The sequence below is a fragment of the Pseudophryne corroboree genome, chromosome 1 (assembly GCF_028390025.1).
Source record: "Pseudophryne corroboree isolate aPseCor3 chromosome 1, aPseCor3.hap2, whole genome shotgun sequence".
In the NCBI taxonomy this organism is placed as follows: Eukaryota; Metazoa; Chordata; class Amphibia; order Anura; family Myobatrachidae; genus Pseudophryne; species Pseudophryne corroboree.
Genome location: NC_086444.1, coordinates 831,355,027 through 831,377,528, shown reverse-complemented (window position 1 = coordinate 831,377,528; position 22,502 = coordinate 831,355,027). Strand labels below are relative to the sequence as shown.

Below are 22,502 nucleotides of genomic sequence, written 5' to 3'. Positions count from 1 at the left end.
TTAAAACATCTTTTTGTTAATTTTTCTCTGGCAAGTGGTCAGTAACTAGCTGGGTATCTGAACTGGTAATGTGTTTTCCCACATTAGATTAAAACTAAATAAAATCTGAACTGTAAACTCTCATAAGTAGTCCTATCCTTTGTTTTCGTGTCAACATTTATTTAGTCTGCCTTCTTTACCTTCCTTCATTTACTGTAAGCGCTGTCAATAGTCAATTTAATGACATGTTCTCTACCATCCTTTTCTGATTTTTTATCCTGGGCACAATTTCTGTTTAGACAGTGACTGAGCATGTCATTGAATACTGGCACCTTTACTCAAGACATTGTAACAAGTGGACCAAGTACCAAGGCCACCATTAGGAGAGCACTGCTGAAACTGGAGTCTCGGTTCTAGCCTAACCTGGGCCCCGTCCCTATCGGAACTAGCACCAGTGCCCACTGCAACAAAGAGACCAGCAGCCTCCAGCACTATAATGAGTCAGTCTTATATATAATCTCACCAATGGTCCGGCACTGGCTGCCCGCATATAATACATCCATGTAGTCCTCCAAAACGCAGTCAACGTTTCAATGCCACTTTATTATTACAATGTCCTGATGAAAATGCCCATAATAATGTGGCACTGAAACGTTAACTACACACTGGCTGGTATGTGAAATTTCTTTGGGCTTGGAGTGTCGCTGATATCAGATATCTGATTTTTCCGTATTTTGAAATAATTGCATACCATAATGAGATATCATGGCGATGGGACCTATATCTAAGCACAGAATGCATTTATGTTTCATATACACCTTATACACACAGCCTGAAGGTCATTTTTAGACAATATTTTTAATAATTTGTGCATTGAACAAAGTGTGTGTACGTTCACACAATTCATTTGTTTCATATACACCTTATACACACAGCCTAAAGGTCATTTAATACAATCTTTTTAATAACTTTGTGTATTAAACAAAGTTTGTGTACATTGAGCCATCAGAAAACAAAGGTTTCACTATCTCAGTCTCACAAAAAATAATAATCTGTATTTCGGAATATTGCGTATTTCGGAATATTTGGATATGGGATACTCAACCTGTATAAAGTATATAAATAATACAAAGAATATATTAGAAATATCTTCTTTGTATTAGTGTTATAATTTTTATAGTCCAAACTCTAGAGTAAAGAGTCTATGATAAGTGAGGCAGTGCCACTCCTGTCTATCTTTTTTGCACATCTCTGATCAAAATGCCAAAAAAATCTGGCAGTATATACTACTGCTGCATCTGAGTATAATGCCCACATGAACCCTTTGGCTCTTATATTGTGTGCAAATCTAGCTCTGGTACTAGCCAGTGCCTCCTCAGCCATTTGCCTCACTGCATGTCCCAGGCTGAAAGCCTCCGACAAGTACTACTCTGTATAGGAAAGGATGAGTCCTGACCAAAGTGTAGGAGACAAGAACACAGGGGGCCACCCAAAGTTGCCAGGAAACTAACCACACAGTAAACCCAAGGAGTGAGGACACAGGAAGTGATGTCAAATACCGTAAGACACGGAGAACTTGGAGCAAAAGCAGATACTAAGAGAACAGCTATATATAATATAGGCATGGCTATTTATTGGAACAGATCTTAGAGCAGCCATAGCCACTGAGCCTTAAAGTGAGTGTAAGGCCATGAATTATGTCCAAGCTGGCTGAGGTAGAGGGGGGTCAGAGTGAATTAAGGGGTGCAAGGAGAATCCAGGTTTATACAAGAGGAGAGCAGAGGCCATGTAAAAAATAAGGGGGCCCGTGTGCAGTGAGACCACCCATTATACCTGACTGCCATTAATGCCTTCTTTCCAGGGTTATCTTCAGAAAGATGGTGCTTGCTTACAAGATAGCAAATACTATTTCACAGTGCCAGAGTCTTTGCTATGTCCTGTTCGGGTGCCATTTTTCCAAAGACATTGCTTGAAAGATGGTTCCACAGCTACTGTAGCTCAATAACAATGAAGAGTCTGTTCTGGGTGCAGGATGTGTGGGGCGGACCACCAATGAAACATGAGCTCTGCACCCATTACAAATATGTAACTGAGAGTCTGTAATTGTTCTAGTTTTATTCTGTTCCCTTTTCATTGCTACATAATACACTGGGGGACCATCTAGGCCTTTGACCCATATTAAAAAGAGCCCTCCAGGTTTCCAGAACTAGTCAGTGCTTGCATCTACAGTAACATGAGTAACATGCCATATACTGCACAGCACTGTACACAGGCCGAATTGAGCGTGATTTTGATTCAGGAATAAAGTAATAACGAGCAAGTATCTCTGCACTTGGTTAAACCCTGTTGCAAGGGGTGCAAATACATAAAAATATTTTGCATACAGGATGAATACTAGCTCCTTTTGCATGCAGCCCACAAATACAAGACAGCTTAATTTTTACATTGCAATTTAGATTTCATTTTAAACACGCCTCTCTCACATCACTACACATTACATCTGCCCCACCTGCAGTGTTACATGGTTTTCCCCACCTGCATGTTACATATGCCCCACCTGCATGTTACATCTGCCCCACCTGCACATTACATCTGCCCCACCTGCACATTACATCTGCCTCACCTGCAGTGTTACATGGTTTTCCCCACTTGCACAGTTTCTTGCTCTTTCTTACTTTATTCCCAACTCCGAATCAGGTCGATTGTCAGTACGGAGACCTACTGTATGTGAGCCAGAAATCTCAGGACAACACGTCAATTTATCCTTCAGATTATTCAGTTCATTTTCTTCAAAGTGATGACCTTCATTCTCTGCACTTATCTACAGGGACATTTTCCCTGTTATTAGTACTTTAGCAATTATTGTGAAGCATTGCATTAGAGGTGCAAACGATATAAATAAAGGTTATATAGCCATACCTTGGTTGATAGAGTGAGCTGCCAAATGAAAAGAAAAATGTTACCATGATATATACTGTGCAAAAATAGGTAATTCAATCTTAACCATTTTAACAAATAGAAAGTATTATAATTATATAATAATAATTGGCAAATAAATCATAAGAAAAAATCTAGAACTAACATACACGGTCGAGTCACATTATTATAACCACAGCAGCGCATAGCCCATGAAGTACATCATGTGACGTGCGCTGGCTTGGTGGGTATATAAGGTGTGCAATAGGCCATCTGCACACATATCACTTATTGCTGCCATGGCTAAAAGGGACAATGGGCCTAATTCAAATCTGATCGCTGGGCTGCGTTTTTTGCTGCCCTGCGATCAGATAGTCGCCGTCTACAGGGGGAGGGTAAAATCGCTGTGCAAGTATGCGATCGCATGTGTTGCAGAGCTGCATAAAAATCAGTTTGTGCAGTCTCTACGCAGCCCAGGACTTACTTATCCAGTGTGATTGTATCCTGTTGATCGGGGCCGGAGCTGACGTCAGACACCCTCCCTGAAAACACTTGAACCCGCCTGCGTTTTTCCGGACACTCCCTGAAAACAGTCAGTTGCCACCCAAAAACGGCCTCTAGCTGTCAATCACCTTGCGAACGCTCGTGCAAATGTATCCTTCGCATCATCCCGTCGCTGACCGCCGATGCCTGTTGTAGCAGCCCGACGAGCCAGCGCATTGTGGCTCATACGCATGCACAGTTTGGATCTGATCGCCCGCTGTGCGAAAAACACACAGCAGTGATCAGATCTGAATTACCCCCAATATATCCCGAGTTGCAAAAAGGGGCTGATTATCGGCTTTCAGGCCAAGGGTGACAGTATTTCTGACACAGCGCAGTTAGTGAACTGTTCACATGCTGCTGTGGTGATGGTGTATCGTAACTGGACAAATAGCACCATTGTGAATAACCAACATGGAAACTGCGTAGCACCATGTGCCATTGATGTGAGAGGTGAATGTCGGCTACCAAGGTGCATGAGGGCTGACCAACACGCTACAGTAGAGCAGCTCACAGTCAAAATGAACCTGGGGCTACCAGACGTGTGTCTATAATGACAGTTTAGCTGGTCTAGCTGCTGTCCGTGCTGCACACGGCGGTTACTCTGGCTATTAGCTGGTGGTCATAATAATGTGACTTGACCGTGTAGCTGTATAATACATAAATACAAAAGGCAACAGCAGTACTCTGGACGAGAATAAAAACAATATTTTACTGAACAGAAATTAAATATACAAACCATCATTCAATTTATACATGAGTGGTGACATAATAAACAGCTGTGACATATGTTATCTTTAAAACAATCTAATATCATTAATCATTTCATGGCATAGACAAAAAGAACTGTTGCTCCAAAAGTTACCAATAAATGAATAATCCATTAATGGACGGATGAGATAAAATACACACATTTATTAAATCACATAAAATATATAGCATAAAAAGGATCCAATTGATCACAATACTGTAAATAATAGCCACAGTGTCGGCTCCTGAGTCAGTTTAAACTCACGCCAAAGGTTTATTGATAAAGGGGGTAATTCCAAGTTGATCGCAGCAGGGTTTTTGATAGCAATTGGGCAAAACCATGTGCACTGCAGGGGGGGCAGATATAACATGTGCAGAGAGAGTTAGATTTGGTGGGTTATATTGTTTCTGTGCAGGGTAAATACTGGCTGCTTTATTTTTACACTGCAAATTAGATTGCAGATTGAACACACCCCACCCAAATCTAACTCTCTCTGCACATGTTATCTCTGCCTCCCCTGCAGTGCACATAGTTTTGCCCAATTGCTAACAAAAATCCTGCTGCGATCAACTTGGAATTACCCCCAAAATCCAATTTAAGCTGCAAATAATTACCAGGAGGTGGATCGATGCAATCAAACAGTCCTTTAGCAACCAAAATTGCAGATGTATTGGGCTGTATAGATTGTCCACTTGGCATTCAAAAGCTGCAGTTGTCTGGTGCAATAGAGCAAATGTAGGTCCAACATAAGCGTCACATCAAGAGTCCAGGTAAATTGTGCGCTGGTTCTTTTGTGTTTATGGGGGGAAATGTAATAGGGTGTGAGAATAAGAAAGTGAGAGATTTTGGTAAAATTCTCCTGGTTTTTTTTAAAGTGGCAAGTATTTACATGGCAAAACCAGGTTGATTTTGCCATATAAATGATTGCCACTTAAAAAAAACCAGGAGAATTTTACCAAAATCTCTCACTTTCTGATTTTCACACCCTATTACATTTCCCCCCAGGTCTTTTGACAGTTTGGGAGCTGACAACCTCTGACCATACGTTGCCGCAAGTACCAACTTTTCCTGGCACGGTTTTGACTGTAGCTAAACTAGACGTGATCTGAAAGAATGTGGAGTAGTCTTTACACAAATTGGCATTACATGGATGGATCTGTTATAAATGGATGTCAGTTTCAGTTAGTTGGACATTGCCTATTTTTTGGGCTAATTTTCCAATCAGGAGTGTTAGGTGGTAGAAGATATATTTCACTGGTAGAAGATTATATTTCACTAGGGCCTAAATTGGATTAATAAGCGAGCAAGCAGGATGGTCGCCCCAGGGTTCCCACGCACTGAGAAGCATCCCACAAACAGTTACATCACAAGCGTAGGTGGCACTGTGGCTTATGTGAACTGTGTCTTCTGTGTGGCATAATGTAAACTGGGGTCACCATAGTGCGTTTAACATATTTGTGGTGCTGGGAGTAATTATACATTACAATATGCTTTTTAATAATATCCCTAGGATATTTTATTGACAATTTTATTGATAGGGGCCCCAACAAATTAGTAGAACTTTTGGAATTAGAGGAAGTGGAGGGAACACATACACTGACGTGAACACCCACGGTGTTACCAGTGCGTCCACCGCCACTGCCTGTGGTTCCCTCAACCTGGAACAGTACCTCTGTAGCTTCTTGTTGAGGCGGGAGGCCATCATGTATATGTGAGGAACCCCCCACCAACCGGTTACCTCCTCGAACACCTCCTGGTGGAGGCCCCACTCACCTGGATGGAGATCGTGTCTGCTGAGGAAGTCCGCTTCCCAGTTGTCTACTCCCGGAATGAAGATTGTTGACATCGCTACAGCGTGCCTTTCTGCCCAGAGGAGGATTCTTGACACCTGTGACATTGCAGCCCTGCTCTTCGTTCCGCCTTGTCGGTTTACATAGGCCACTATGGTCACATTGCCCTACTGAACCTGAACAGCCCGATCCTATAGAAGGTGTGCTGCTTGAAGAAGGCTGTTGTATATGGCTCTTAGCTCCAGGATGTTTATCGGAAGAAGGGACTCCTCCCTTGACCACCATCCTTGGAAGGTTTCCGCTGAGCGACTGCTCCCCAACCTCTTAGACTTGCATCCGTGGTTAGAAGGATCCAGTCCTGAACTCCGAACCTTCGGCGCTCCAGAAGGTGTGATAGTTGTAGCCACCACAGGAGCTAAATCCTGGCTTTCGGCGACAGACGTATCCTCTGGTGCATGGGTAGGTGAGATCGCGACCACTGGTCCAAGAGATCCAGTTGAAAGGATCGAGCATGAAACCTTCCGTACTGCAGAGCCTCGTAGGAGGCAACCATCTTCCCCAGAAGGCGGATGCACTGATGGACCGATACCCGGGCAGGCTTTAAGACATCCTGGACCATTGTTTGAATCACCAACGCTTTCTCCACTTTTAGAAACACCCTCTGCACCTCCGTGTCGAGGATCATCCCTAGGAAAGACAGCCTCCTTGTCGGCTCCAGATGAGACTTTGGAAGGTTCAGGATCCAACCGTGGTCCTTGAGCAGATGCGTTGTGAGAGCAATGGATCTTAACAACTTCTCCCTAGACGATGCCTTGATCAGCAGATCGACCAGATATGGAATTATATTCACCCCCTGATTGCGGAGAAGAACCATCATCTCTGCCATCACCTTGGTGAAGACCCTCCGTGCCGTGGAGAGACCGAACGGCAGTGCCTGAAACTGATAGTGATCATCTAACAGTGCAAACCTGAGATAAGCCTGATGCGGCGACCAAATAGGAATGTGGAGGTACGCATCCTTGATGTCCAGGGACACCAGGAACTCCCCCTCCGACAGTCCTGAGACGACTGCCCTCAGAGACTCCATTTAGAATTTGAAGTCCCTGAGATAAGGGTTCAAAGATATCAAGTTCAGAATTGGCCTTACTGAACCATCCGGCTTCGGTACCACAAACAGGTTTGAAAAGTAACCTTTGTTCAGCTGATGAGGTGGAACTGGAACAATGACCTCGGACACTATCAATTCTCGAATCGCGTCCAGTAGAATAGCTCTGTCTGCCGGCAAAGCCGGCAGGCCTGATTTGAAGAATCGGTGAGCTGGGAGAGTTTGAAACTCCAGCATGTACCCCCGGGACACAATATCTTGTATCCAGGGGTCCAGGCCAGACGACACCCAGACGTGGCTGAAATGCCGGAGTCTTGCTCCCACTTGACCTACCTCCAGGCTGTGCGGTCCACCGTCATGCTGAGGACTTTGAGGTACCAGAAGCAGGCTTCTGGTCCTGGGAACCTGTGGGAGCAGGCTTTTTGGATTTGGCACGACCACCTCTAAAGAAGGTGTGAGAGGGCTTGTTCTTTCTAGGGCTAGCGGGCCGAAAGGACTGTGACTTGTTGGGAGTAAAAGGCTTCTTCGTAGCCGGTGCAGCTGAGGGGAGAAAAGGAGACTTACCCACGGTAGCCGTGGCAATCCACGCATCCAGCGCCTCCCCAAACAGAGCCTGACCTGTATAGGGTAGGCTCTCCACACTTTTCCTGGATTCCGCGTCCGCAGACCATTGGTGCAGTAAGAGACCCCTGCGAGCCGAGACGGACATGGAAGAGATCCCCGCAGCCATGGAACCCAGATCCTTAATGGATTCTACCAGGAACCCTGCAGAATCCTGTATGTTACGTAAAAATAAATCAACGTCACCTTTATCCATCGTAGTCAAGTCCTCCTGCAGAGTGATTGACCACTTTGCTATAGCTTTTGAAATCCATGCACAGTATAGCCCCTGAAGCCGTGTATATGGATTTGAGCGTAGCGTCCACTTTGCGCTCTGCCGGGTCTTTCAACGCGGTAGATCCTGGGACTGGTAAGACCACCTGTTTGGACAGCCTAGAGACAGAGGCATCAACAATAGGCGGGGACTTTCATTTTTTTCTATCATCTTCCGGGAAGGGAAAAGCAACCAGAACCCTTTTAGGGATCTGGAATTTTTTCTCTGGCTTTTTCAAATATAGCATTTAATTCCTTAGATGCCGGGAAGGTGAGAGCGGCTTTCTTACTGTCTGTGAAAAAGGCCTCCTCAACCTGCTGCTCAGGAGGTGTGTCAGAAATATGTAACACATCCCGTATGGCTTCAATCATCAACTGTACCCCCTTAGCAAGTGATGCCATCCCCCTCGACAAATCCCCATCACGTCTGCTGTGTCAGAATCTGTATCCGTGTCATCCTGCATAATTTGGGCAAGAGCACGTTTGGGAGAATGCACCGCAGGGGGCCCCGAGGGAGCAGTATCGGACCATACTGCCATAGAGGACTGCAATACCTGAGTGGCATGCTCAGTCCTTGCAACCCTTTCAGAAATCTGATAACTAGCCCCCCTGAGAGAGGCTAACCACTCCGGTTCTCTAGCTGGGATCTGCGCTACAACAGTGCAATCCTGATTACATGGGATGGGATCTTCCTGAGAAGATAAATACTCTGCAGCATATGAGACAGAGTCTCTAGCCATGTTTGTTTGTACACCCCACACACCCTACATACACACAGGGTACAGGGCAGACAGAGTTTCACCCCCAAGAATGGCAGAGAGACACAGAGATTGGAGTAAATCCACACACAGCGCTATATAGGTATAGGGAGACCCTTAACCAGCGCTGACTGTGTCCCTTAATAGGTGAAACAGTCTTTACACAGCCTCCCCTCCCTTCTACAACCCCCTGGTACCGTACAGATAGCTGGAGGTGGTCTGGAGGGACTGCTCTTCCACTGGCAGTGTGCAGGCAGGAAAATGGCGCTGAACGCTGCTGGGTCCGCTCTGAGGAGAAGCTCCACCCCCTTAACGGCGCTGGTTTTTGTGCTGGCTGAGATCCACGGACCCCGACAGGCCTTTTGGTCAGTGTAGGGTTAAGGCGCCGGCTCAGGGCGCCCCTCTCAGCGCCGCACCAAGTACCGTTGTGTCCCCGAAGCGCAGTTAGTACTGCACTCCTACCCTGTTGCCGCCATCTTCACATCGGCTCCCTGCTTGTTAGGGAGCCAATGACTCACTCGCCACACTTCAGCTCTGTAAGGGGGTGGCGGCATGCTGCTGGGGTGAGCATTCCCCTGCGGCGGGAGCGATGTATCCCCTCTCGAGCTCAGTGTCCAGTCAGTGGAGACAGTGGCTCAGACCCCGCAGGGCGGACACTGCTCCCCCCTCAGTCCCTCGATGCAGGGAGACTGTTGCCAGCAGCCTCCCTGTAAAATAACAAACTCTACAATAAACTTTTCTAAAGAAGCTCTGTAGAGCTCCCCTAGCTGTGACTGGCTCCTCCGGGCACATTTTCTAAACTGAGTCTGGTAGGAGGGGCATAGAGGGAGGAGCCAGCCCACACTGTTAAACTCTTAAAGTGCCAATGGCTCCTGGTGGACCCGTCTATACCCCATGGCACTAATATGGACCCCAGAATCCTCTAGGATGTAAGATAAATACTGTGGGCTACTTTGCAGTCAATACTAATACCTGTTCCCTAGAGACTGAAGGACAGTATCACAGTAGCAGCTTGCTATTTGATAATCATACTGACACATTTACCAACTGACAGGCCAATTGACCAATTACAGTTCTATTAGTATATTTATGTTGAGATTTTAGAGTTTTTCTTTAAAGGGCAGTTTTATAGGTATTATATTCTTTATTCATATTGGGCCATTGTTATACTGTGTGTGGCTGTAGAAGGATGCAGTGGTGTAATTACCATAATTGCAAGGGATGCGGCTGCTACGAGGCCCACCGCTCCCCTGCACCCAGTCATGCTGAAGCACACAGGCTTCCTTCCCTGCCGCCACGAACACATCTGGTGACACTTTAAAAATGATTTGCCTGACAGACCCTGCCCCCACTGCTTGCATGATACTGTATGCAGCCCTGCTCTGAGTCCCCGCCTGCACTCCCCCACAATCAGGGCTGGTCTGGGCATTACTGTGTGGGGCATAATGTGGCGCTGTGGGCATTACTGTATGGGGCATAATGTGGTGCAATGGGCACTTCAAAATATTGCCATGGGGCCCTCATAGGTTTAGTTATACCCCTGGTTGGCAGACACATATATCTGATATTTTGACTATGACGGACACAGATATGGGGCCAAATGTAACAGAGTGAGAGTTTCAGAAAGTGAGAGATTTGGTAAGGTTTTGCAGGTTTTTTTTAAAGTGGCAATCATTTACACAGCAAGATCAATTTGGTTTTACTGTGTAAATGATTGCCACTTTAAAAAAACCTGAAAAACCTTACCAAATCTCTCACTTTCTGAAATTCTCACTCTATTACTTTTGGCTCATGGTGTGTGCAATACCAAAAGATGGTACATGCTAAAAGATACCTACAAGTTCAATTGGCAGTTTCTCATGGTGCCTCTGAGGAGGTGTGGGGCACATTTACTTTACACGTTAGGTAAGCCCATCCCATTAGAGGGCATGGTACAGAAATAATAATAACAATTAAAAAAAAAAGTCATTCTGGGTGATCACCTTAAACCAAGTAATTTCTAGCTTAAAGTGTGGGAAATGTTCCAGGATGTTCCATAGGATAAGTCATTCCTGAATAGACTGAGGAGTATGAAGACAATCTGACCTCACATGATTGTCCCACTGTTAGATCTTAACCCGACTGAACACTTGGAGGCAGAGCCGGCCCTAACCAATATGATGCCCTAGGCAAGATTTCGGCTGGTGCCCCCTAGCACCACCGCTAGTTCCACCTCTGACCATGCACCCCTTTTCTAACACCATCACCCCTCACCCATAGCAGTTTTGGTGCTCCTACCCCCCTATATTTTAAATAGGAACAGTGCGCACATTCGGCGTACAGCCCAAAAAGGGGTGTGCTTTTGCTGGCAAGGGGCATGGCCACACAATAGAACCCCCAAATTCAAATTACGCCACACAGTACTGCAACTTTTTTCACATTTTATCATGTGATAGTGTTCCTTATTCACGTTATATCACACAGTATTACCACTTTACCTTATAAACGTTACTCCTCACAGTAGTGCCCATCATTCACATTACAATACACGGAATTGCTCCTTATTCACATTACACCACACCATATTGCTCTTTATTCACATTAGACCACACAGTAGTGCCCTTTCTATACGTAACACCACACAGTAGAGCACCTTATACACATAATGCCACACATTAATAATGCATTTATACACATAATGCAACACAGGTTTGCCCCTTACACATAAGACACACATTATTAATGTCCTTATAAACATAATGCCCCTTACACATTATGCCAACCTTTATTAATGCCATTATTCACATAATGTCCCGTACACATATGCCACAAATTATTAATGCCCTTATACACATAATGAAACATATAATGTCCCTTAAACATATGCTGCACATTATTAGTGCCCTTATACACATAATGACACACAGTGCCCCTTACATATTTGCTGCACATTAATAATGCATTTATACACATGACACACATAATGCACCTTACACATATGCCGAACACTATTGCACAACCAACCTTCCCACACAAAGCTCTCACAGGCCACTAACACTGTGACCTCTGCCTCTGCTTGGATACAGATGTGTCCTCCTAAATCTTGCCTCAATGCGACATGCAGCAGGAGAAGCCTGGTGTGTCAGTTGGCAATTCTGTTAACGTTGGGCGCCTTTTTTGATGAAAATGCATCTTATTTGCATTGCTATGTGGCTGGGATGCACAAGCAGCTTCTGCTGATTAAAATGATATGCAGCATGCCTATATACGTGTGCGACTGTGGATGTATTTGCATACGAAATGCTACACACAGAATATAGGCATGCCACATATCATTTTAATCAGCAGAAGCTGCTGGTGCCCCTAGGCATACCAAATGCCCTAGGCAGTTGCCTAGTTTGCCTATGGCTAGGGCCGGCTCTGCTTGGAGGATTCTTATAATCAGCATTAAAACATCAAATGGTGACATTTATTATGTGACAATGGAATCCTGAGCCTCCAATAGAGATCCACACTTTAGTAAAAACTATTCCTTGTGGTTTGTGGTGCTCACCTTTTTTAGACTTGCGGATGGAGTCGACGTAGGTGGTGGAGCTTCTGGATGTTCCACATCCCATGTTTTTTCCCCCTAAACATTAACAAAAAAATTTACAATTATCCATTTATTAGAGTAGAATATTTTGTATACATTTTAAATGCAGAAATAATGAGGTTAATATAATTGTTTTAGTTAAAATAAAAATAAATAAAATAAATGCAGTTATACAGTAGTGTACAGACTATGGTTTATTTACTAAAGTCCCAATTTTTGGCAAGTTTTTTTTTCTTCCCCAAGTGTGAAGATGGGAATTTACTAAGCACAAATCTCGGCAGTGTTGGGGCTATTCGTAATGGTTTTCAAGGCAGAGGGCAGAAATACGAATGAATACACCATCGAACAAACGCGGCTGTTTGTTCATACAACACGAGAATTTACTATTCATTCGTATTTTGGTGTTTGTCAGTGAGTGGTCAATTGCGGTCGTTTTTTTTTTCATATCGTAAAAAAAGCAGGATAAAAATAGACCTGCTTTTTCATGGCGTGTTTGGATAGTCATGCACGAATCAGTGAGATCCATGCATGCTTATCTGTGGGAAAGGGTCTTTTTCCGTTAAAATGTAAAAAAACAATTGCGTGGGGTCCCCCCTCCTATGCGAAACCAGCCTCGGGCTCTTTGAGCCGGTCCTGGTTGTAAAAATACAGAGGAAAAATTGTGTAGGGTTCCCACATATTTAAACAACAAGCACCGGGCTCTGCATCCGGTCCTGGTTCAAAAAATACGGGGGACAAAAGACGTAGGTGTCCGCTGTATTTTTTAAACCAGCACCAGGCTCCATTAGAGAGATAATGCCACAGCCGGGGGACACTGTTATACTGGTCCTTGCGGCCGTGGCATTACCCCCCAACTAGTCACCTCTGGCCAGGGTTCCCTGGAGGAGTGGGGACCCCTTAAATCAAGGGGTCCCCCCCTCCAGGCACCCAAGATACCCAAGGTATTTTTTAAACCAGCACCAGGCTCCATTAGAGAGATAATGCCACAGCCGGGGGACACTGTTGTACTGGTCCCTGTGGCCGTGGCATTACCCCTCCAACTAGTCACCCCTGGCCAGGGTTCTGTGGAGGAGTGGGGACCCCTTAAATCAAGGGGTCCCCCATCCAGGCACCCAAGGACCAGGGGTGAAGCCTGGGGCTGTCCCCCCCATCCGTGGGCAGTGGATGCGAGGCTGATAGCCTTTGTGTAAAAAAAAAAGAATATTGTTTTTTGTAGTAGAACTACAAGTCCCAGCAAGCCTCCCCCGCAAGCTGGTACTTGGATAACCACAAGTACCAGCATGCGGGAAAGTAACGGGCCCGCTGGTACCTGTAGTTCTACTACAAAAAAATACCCCCAAAAATACCCAACACACACCGTGATAGTATAACTTTAATTGACATACATGCAAACTTACACACACACATACTTACCTATGTTGACACGGAGCACCTCGGTCCCCTTGTCCACGTAGAATCCCCGGGGTACCTGTAAATAAAAATTATACTTGCAAACAATCCGGCGTCGTTCTGTCCTCTTCTTTAACTTTGTAATCCACGTACTTTTTTCAAATAAAAAACCGACAATCCGAACCTCGCAACTAAAGGGGTTCCATGTTTACACATGGAACCCCTTTCCCCGACTGGCGGGACCACCCGTGACTTCTGTCAGTGAAGGTTCCGCCAGCCAATCGGGGAGCGCCATGTCATGGCACTCTCCTGATTGGCTGTGCGCTTCTGCACTGTCAATCAGGAGGAGCGCACTGGTTACAATGTAGCGTAGCGCAGCTCCATTATAACCAATGATGGGAACTTTGCGGTCTGCTGTTAACCGCAAAGTTAATTGGGGTCACCCACAATTAACTACAGGTACCAGCGGGCCCGTTACTTTCCCGCATGCTGGTACTTGTGGTTCTCCAAGTACCAGCTTGCGGGAGAGGCTTGCTGGGACTTGTAGTTCTACTACAAAAAACAATATTCTTTCTTTTTACACAAAGGCTATCAGCCTCCCATCCACTGCCCATGGATGGGGGGGACGGCCTCGGGCTTCACCCCTGGTCCTTGGGTGCCTGGATGGGGGACCCCTTGATTTAAGGGGTCCCCACTCCTCCACAGAACCCTGGCCAGGGGTGACTAGTTGGAGGGGTAATGCCACGGCCGCAGGGACCAGTACAACAGTGTCCCCCGGCTGTGGCATTATCTCTCTGGCTAGTGGAGCCCGGTGCAGGTTTAAAAAATACGGGGGACCCCTACGTATTTTATCCCCCGTATATTTGGAACCAGGACCAGACGCAGAGCTCGGTGCTGGTTGTTTAAATATGGGGGAACCCTACACCTTTTTTTCCCTGTATTTTTACAACCAGAACCGTCTCAAAGAGCCCGAGGCTGGTTACGCATAGGAGGGGGGACCCCACGCAAATTTTTAGAATATACTATACACTTAGTAGAATATACAAAATGAAGCCCTGCACGGATCTCACTGATGCGGCCGGGATTCATTGTGTTATGTCCGGCAGAGTTTTACTAATCACTCCCGTAAAACACTGCCCGACAATACGAATCACATCAACATCAGAAAAAACGAAAATAGAAAACTCGGCAGCTTAGTAAATTACCGTAGATGGGCCCTCATTCCGAGTTGGTCGGTCGCAAGGCGAATTTAGCAGAGTTGCTCACGCTAAGCCGCCGCCTACTGGGAGTGAATCTTAGCTTCTTAAAATTGCGACCGATGTATTCGCAATATTGCTATTACAAACTACTTCGCAGTTTCAGAGTAGCTCCAGACTTACTCTGCCTGTGCGATCAGTTCAGTGCTTGTCGTTCCTGGTTGACGTCACAAACACACCCAGCGTTCGCCCAGGCACTCCCACCATTTCTCCAGCCACTCCTGCGTTTTTTCCGGAAACGGTAGCGTTTTCAGCCACACGCCCCTAAAACGCCGTGTTTCCGCCCAGTAACACCCATTTCCTGTCAATCACATTACGATCGCCGGAGCGAAGAAAAAGCCGTGAGTAAAAATACTTTCTTCATAGTAAAGTTACTTGGCGCAGTCGCAGTGCGAACTTTGCGCATGCGTACTAAGCGGATTTTCACTGCGATGCGATGAAAAAGAACGAGCGAACAACTCGGAATGAGGGCCATGGATTCAAAAAGTTGCAGTAAAATACGTCCGATAAAATTCGAGATCAAACTCCCTAAAAATCGGCACAAACATGAATATTAGTAAATAAACCCCTTAGTGTAAGGTTAGGCAAAGTGTGTAATCCTAATCTTCTCAAATAAGGGTAGCCTAACATTACAGAGAAACACCTTTGAAAATAAAAAATTGAAAAGTGATATGAGGTAAAGGTGACACTTTGAATAGCTAAACACACAAAGTTATTACATATTTGTATGCTACAAACGGATTTTGTGATTTGTTATCTTAGCACTAGTATAATCTTTACATCAAACTTAAATGATTTGTACGGTGGTACTCAAACAAAGGGGTATTTTTACTAAGACAGGAGTTCTATTTAAGATGGGAAGTTGCTCATAGCAACCAATCAGATTCTACTTCTCATTTATCTAGCACCTTCTAGAAGATAATACCTGTAATCTGATTGGTTGCTATGGGCAACATCACATCTTAAATAGAACTCCCATCTTAGTAAATTTACCCCTAAGTGTCGTGGTACTCAGTAGCGGATCTTGCCACGGGCAAGCAGGACTTTTGCCCGGGGCGCTGCCTTCCAGAGGGCGCGGCGCCATCCGGAGGGCGCCGCACCATGGCAAGATCCGCTACTGCTGTGACCCCCGCTGCCCGCTGTGTCCCCCGGCTGTGTCCCCCTGTGAAAGGAAGTTTCCCTTCGTGGAGAGGACCTTTGCTGTGCGGTGCGCGATAACGTCATCGCGCACCGCTCAGCATTTCAGCAGCGCTACTCTACTGTACAGGGGGCATAACTGACCACGCTCCCTGTATAAAGCCACGCCCTTATTTCCCACCCGGGGCGCAAAAAGGGCTAGAACCGGCCCTGGTGGCACTTGCAGGGGTGTTCTGGCTTGGTGGTCCAGGACCAATTTAAATGATTTATGTTCATTCAGTGTAACAGGCAAAACCAGTGCTAGTGGCTTCCAATCATAATAAAATATGTGGACAAACAGAAACTAATCCTGACATACAAACACATTTTATTTAATTTCATATTTTTTCTGAATTTCCCCGTAACAAACTTTTGGCCTATGGGTGCTGTGAAAATTCTGATACGCTAGGGTGCTGTGATTCAAAAAAGTTTGGGAAGTACTTGATTAGTATATGGTGCTGATATTTATGTGAGTTACTTGATTTGTCTGCATACTCTAGAATCAGTACAGAGGTGTCTAGATAGAGTGTTGCCATGATGCATGCATGCATGCATTATGTATGCACACAGGCCCGGCACAAGGGGGGAACAAATGGTGCACCCGTAAGGGAAACAAACAAAAAAACGGGGCTACAGTACCAATATTGCTTTATAAAGTGTTTGCTCCAACTGCTCAAATTATATATACACAGAGTGCGGCACTACCGGCTTGTTAATAAGGCTCAAACACCAGCCCAGGGGTGTAGCGAGGGCAGTTCTGGTGGAGCACAAGCTCTAGGCACCGAAAATTTCAGAGGGCTCTGGTGGGTCTGCTGCTGGAGGTAGGGGTGAGTAGCGAGTGCCGGAGCTGCTTGGAATGTGAGTAGCAGAGTGGCGGGTGACAGATCCTGGAGATGCTGGGAGTGGGAGATACACACTCTCACTCTCTCCTGGCTACCTGGCAATGTGTATATGGGGCAACCTGGCGTGATGTGTATAAAAGGGCTACCTGGTGTAATCTCTATACGGGGCTACCTGGTGTAATGTGTATATTGGGCTACCTGGCGTACTGTGTATATGGGGCTACCTGGCTTAATGTGTATATGGGGCTATCTGGTGTAATGTGTATATGGGTTTACCTGGCGTAATGTGTATAAAGGGCTATGTGGCGTACTGTGTATAGTGGCCTACCTGGCATTATGTGTATATGGGGCAACTTGGCGTAATGGGTATATGAGGCTACCTGACATAATGTGTATATTGGGCTACCTGGCATAATATGTATATGGAGCTACCTGGCGTAAAGTGTATTTGGGGCTACCTGGCGTAATGTGTATATGGGGCTACCAGGCATAATGTGAATAAAGAGCTACATGGCATAATGTGTATAAGGGGCTACCTGGTGTACTGTGTAAAATGGCCTACCTGGCGTAATGTGTATAATGGGCTATCTGGCCTAATGTGTAAAAAGAGTTACATGGCCTAATGTATATAAGGGCCTATACTGAGGTGTAATGTTTGTAAGGGGCTCTACCATGGCATAATTCAGGTTGCTGCGGCAGGGAAGGTGATGAAACTTGGGTCTGAGGTAGTGGGGGCTGAGAATGGTAATGGGACTGGGGGCTTAGGATGGTGAAGGGACTGTGGCTGAGGGAGGTGAGGGGGCTGTGGCTGAGGAAGATGAGGGGCTGGGATCTGAGGATGGTGATGAGTCTGGGTGCTGAGAAAGGTTAAAAGCCATCCCCTGCTTTAAATGGTGGTAGTCAAGGGGGTTGCGGGGCCCCCAGAGATTTCTGTTGCTGGCCCATACCCTAAACCAGACCCCTAAACTTACTCTAATGCCTTAACCCTAAATGGCAGACTGGATGGGCCATTGAACTCTTATCTGTCATAAAATGCTATGCTTCTATGTATATGGTGTATTGCAAGAAAATATCTGCAAAACAAACGGTGCGCAGCACATTTTATTAGGGTGTGCACCATCGGAGGGTTGTTTAGCACCACCAACTGGGTGTGTCTAGCACCACCTATTGGCACCCAATACAATAAAAAAATCACATACCACAAGTGGCCACTGCAAATTGGGGCGTGTAAACATGACGTGCAAACTGTTTTTAATCACTCTGAGAGCGTTCCTTTCCATTTCATATGTACCTTACCTATATGGTGGTTTTTCACAATGAGGAACCTCTGAAGAAATGTCCTCCTTGGGCTGACAGCTTCTTCCGTTTGTAATCACTATTCATGTAGGATATCACATGGTACAGAATATGCCTGTTTGTAGGAATATAACCAAGATCATCATCATGCAACAGAGGTTCAACCAGACTCTTGTCACCTGCTACCTGCGTCTCTCAGCCACACCATCATCTCCTCCCTGTGTCTCTCAGCCAGACCCTTATCTCCCACCTGCATCTCTCAGCCAAACCATCTCCTCCCAGTGGATTAACTATGGAGGGTGCAGAGGATGCAAGTGCTATGGAGTCCAGCCGCTGGAGCGCCCAAAGGCCCAGCAAACAACCCCACTGAATTTTTTTCCCCATCAGTGCTGGTAGGAAGGGAGGGGGTTAGACAATGTGCAGCGATCCGTGGCAGCTGCCAAACAGTTAGACCAGTCGGGAGTTGTGTGTCCCCGCCCCTGCCCTAGTACAACACTTCTTCCGTTGGGCCACCGTTGTTGATCCCTCCCCCTAACATTATCATTACGGCTGTTGCTGCTGTGGGTTTCGGAAACACATCACACTTCACCTGGGCTGTTGGAAGCAATGAGAGGAGAAACAGAACGTGCAGAGGTGACGCTGCAGCAGGTGAAAACTGTTGCACCCGTATGAAAGGTGAGAGTGCGGTGAGCAGCTGTGTCAGTGCCAGATGAGCTCTGGGGGCCAGCATGAAGCTCTGCTGCGGGTGCAGTTGTGTGTGGGGTGTCACCACTTGTCACATCCACTATGTCTCCACCCCCAGAATCCACCCCCTCCAATGCTGAGCCCCCTACATGATCCAGGAAAAATGCTGCAAGCTCAGTAAGATGTCCAAGGATCTCATTACCTGTGTCTGTGCCTCCCTGACCCCTTCCTACCACCCTGCACCTACCTACCACCCTGCGCCTCCCTGTCTCCTCCATATCGCCCTGTGCCTCCCTGTTCCCTCCCTACCGCCCTGTGTCTCTCTGTCCCCTCCCTACTGCCCCCCTGTCCCCTCCCTACGGCCCTGCACCTCCCTGTACCCTCCATACTGCCTCGCGCCTCCCTATCCCCTCCCTACCGCATTGTGCCTCCCTGCCCCCTCCCTACCGCCCTGTGCCTTACTGTCACCTCCCTACAGCCCTGCACCTCTCTGCCCCTTCCCTACTGCCCTGCGCTTCCCTGTCCCCTTACTACCGCCCCGCGCCTCCCACTGCGTTTCCTTGTACCCTCCCTACCGCCCTGCGCCTCCCTATCCCCTTCCCAGAAAGAGAGGGAGGGAGAGACAGTACCAGGGAGAGAGATAATATCAGGAAGAGAGAAAGAAAGGGAGGGAGAGAGAGACAGTGCAAGGGAGAGAGAGTGTCACGGAGGTAGAAAGAGCTAGAAAGACAGTGTCAGTGATAAGAGAGGGGTAGGCAGACAGTGTGAGGGGGATAGAGGGAGAGAAAAAGACAGTGTCAGGGAGAGAGAGATAGTGTCAAATAGAGAGGGAGACAGTATCAGGAAGAGAGAATGTTGGGGAGAGAGATATTGTGTAAGAGAGAACGAGAGGGAGGGAGAGAGACTGCCTGATAGATAGAGAGTGTCAGGGCATGAGAGAGGGAGAGACAATGCCAGAGAGAAAGAGATAGAGAGATTGTCAGGAAGGGGGGGGAGGGAGAGAGAGTATGACAAGAGAGAAAGTGTCATGGAGAGAGCTGGGGTAGAGAGAGAGGGGGGGGGGGGGAGCGAGCAAGAGATACATTACCTGCTACAGCAGTGGTCTCTGATGGGGGCAGACACTTCACGGCATTAAGCCCCGCCCCCTAAATTCCCATGAATTGTGGGACCCTGCACTGGTCTGCTGCTTGGAGTCTGCCAGGTAGGGCCCTCCCACCCCCTCGCCACATCCTCCACGCGGCTTCAGGTATGAGTTATAGGCAATGGATGTTCATCCCATAGTCGTGTTGATGGGGGAGTGGCGGGCCTCAGAGGCAGCCCATGACTGGGTGAAGAGAGAGAAGCAGGCCCTGGAAGTAGCCGGTAGTTACGCCACTTGGTGGGTGGGAGAGGAGGAGGACAGAAATCGGCACGCATCAATGCAGTTGCAGGCGTGCTGCGTGTATGAGGTGGGTACCAGACATTTGTGGATATATGAGTGCACCAGGCACCCCTGTGCGTACGCCTATGACTGCGGTATATACTTCCACTAGCAGGGCCAGAACATCTCCCCTAATTGAATTCAGCCCTGTGAATAGAGGTTGTGTGATTCCTGTGCAGCAGTCACAGAAAGGGTTAATCTCTGCAGTTTGTCACTCAAATTACATTGTTGCTCTTTTATTTTTGCAGAACTGGGAGCTGTAACCCACAGATGCAATAATTACTCTTAACATAGCCAACACTTCTAGATTCCTGTATAGTGGATGTACTTCACAGTTTATGTCACTAACAGCTGCGCCACACAATTATACAATACAGTATTACAGAAGTGCTCCTGCGCGCTGGCAGGGAGCTACTCGTCGCTGCCCGGGTCGCAGCAGCAGCGCGTGACGTCACGCAGCTGCCGCAACCCGCCCCTCCCAACGGTCCGGGCACACCTGCATAGCCCTGACCACGCCCCCTAAACGGCGGGCAAGCGCCGCCGCCCAGTGGCGGTCGCAGGGCTAAGACAGCCGTCGGCTGTCTGGCATGCACTGGCGCACACCAGCAATCAGGTCTAAATTAGGCCCTTTGGCTCTCCTGTCTTTTGTGGTCGTGAAGGCAATGCTCTCTGCATTATATGTTGGCCACTACAATGCTCTCTGTATTATCTGGCCAACATTGCAAACCTCCTCTCTGTATTATCTGGCTGTAATTGTGATGCTCTCTATATTATTTAGAGGTCACTGAGATGACAGGAGACACAAAGGTGACACCCATACAGGACCCTGAGGTTCAGGGGGCCCAAGGATAAGGGCACAAAAAAAACATGACTTCACCACCTACTAATGGTTTAAGTAAGAAAACAATGAAGAAGTCCCCAAACACCTCCCACCTCCTTTTACCCCGTCACTTGGTTCAATCCCTGTGGTCCATGCTGTATTGCCGTCATTACGCATGGCGCTTCCCTGTCTGTCCTCGATACCACCACCGAAGAGCCGGGCAGCCCAGCAGGAAAACTGTCCACCGGGCTCACAGACAGTCTGAGTCAAAGGTTCCAGACAGAAGCTGCCCACAGCCCCACCGCTATCCACCTCCCTACAGAAAAAAGACACTATGGCTGTGGTGAGCCCCTTTACATACAGTCTGCGTATATATATAAACATATATAGAACAAGATTTATGGTAAGAATTTACCGTTGTTAAATCTCTTTCTGCGAGGTACACTGGGCTGCACAAGGAATAACATTGAGGTGTAGAGTAGGATCTTGATCTGAGGCACCAACATGCTCAAAGCTTTGACTGTTCCTAAGATGCATAGCGCCGCCTCCTCTATAACCCCGCCTCCGTGCACAGGAGTTCAGTTTTCGTTAACCAGTCCAATGCAGTAGCAGGTAACAGAGACGACAATCGTTAGAAGCCACACACACCACACACTCATGACAGGATAGGGTGTCAGCGGCTAATGCCATACCAACCCAAAGAAGCAAAGTGCGTCAGGGTGGGAGCCTTGTGGAACCCAGTGTACTTCGCAGAAAGAGATTTAACAACAGTTAAGTTCTTATCATAAATTTATTTATCATACATTTTCTGCTGCGGGGTACACTGGGCTCCACAAGGAATAACAGCGGGGATGTCCAAAAGCACTGTAGCGGGCACAAGAACCCAGCTTCCAAAGGAAGCATCCTGGGAGGCGGAAGCATCGAAGGCATAGAACCTAATGAACGTGTTCACTGAGTACCACGTAGCCGCTTTGCACAATTGTTTAAGGGTCGCACCACGACGGGCTGCCCAAGAAGGTCCAACAGACCGAGTAGAATGGGCTTTGATGGTAGCAGGAGCTGGAAGACCAGCCTGTACATAAGCATGTGAAATCACCATTCTAATCCATCTGGCCAAGGTCTGCTTGTTAGCAGGCCAGCCACGTTTGTGAAATCCAAACAGCACAAAGAGAGAATCAGGCTTCCTAATGAAGGCAGTACTCTTCACATAGATAGACCGCTCTTTGGAGGACAGCTCAGGAGAACTAAAGGCCGGAACCACAATCTCCTGGTTAAGGTGGAAAGATGACACCACCTTAGGCAAATAACCAGGGTGCGTTCTAAAAACTGCCAG

General features: G+C 46.9%; 1 protein-coding gene across 1 annotated transcript in view; it reads right to left on the bottom strand.

The window, feature by feature from the left end:
• The window catches only part of PPEF2 (protein phosphatase with EF-hand domain 2), a 207,418-nt gene extending 186,072 nt beyond the window's left edge, over positions 1-21,346 (bottom strand). Inside the window, exons 1-2 of the mRNA XM_063955926.1 lie at positions 21,283-21,346; positions 12,248-12,322 (exon numbers count right to left, since the gene is read on the bottom strand). Of these exons, the coding sequence (XP_063811996.1) occupies positions 12,248-12,322; positions 21,283-21,346 (139 nt within the window). The remainder of the gene's footprint in view (positions 1-12,247; positions 12,323-21,282) is intronic.
• Positions 21,347-22,502: the final 1,156 nt, after the last annotated feature.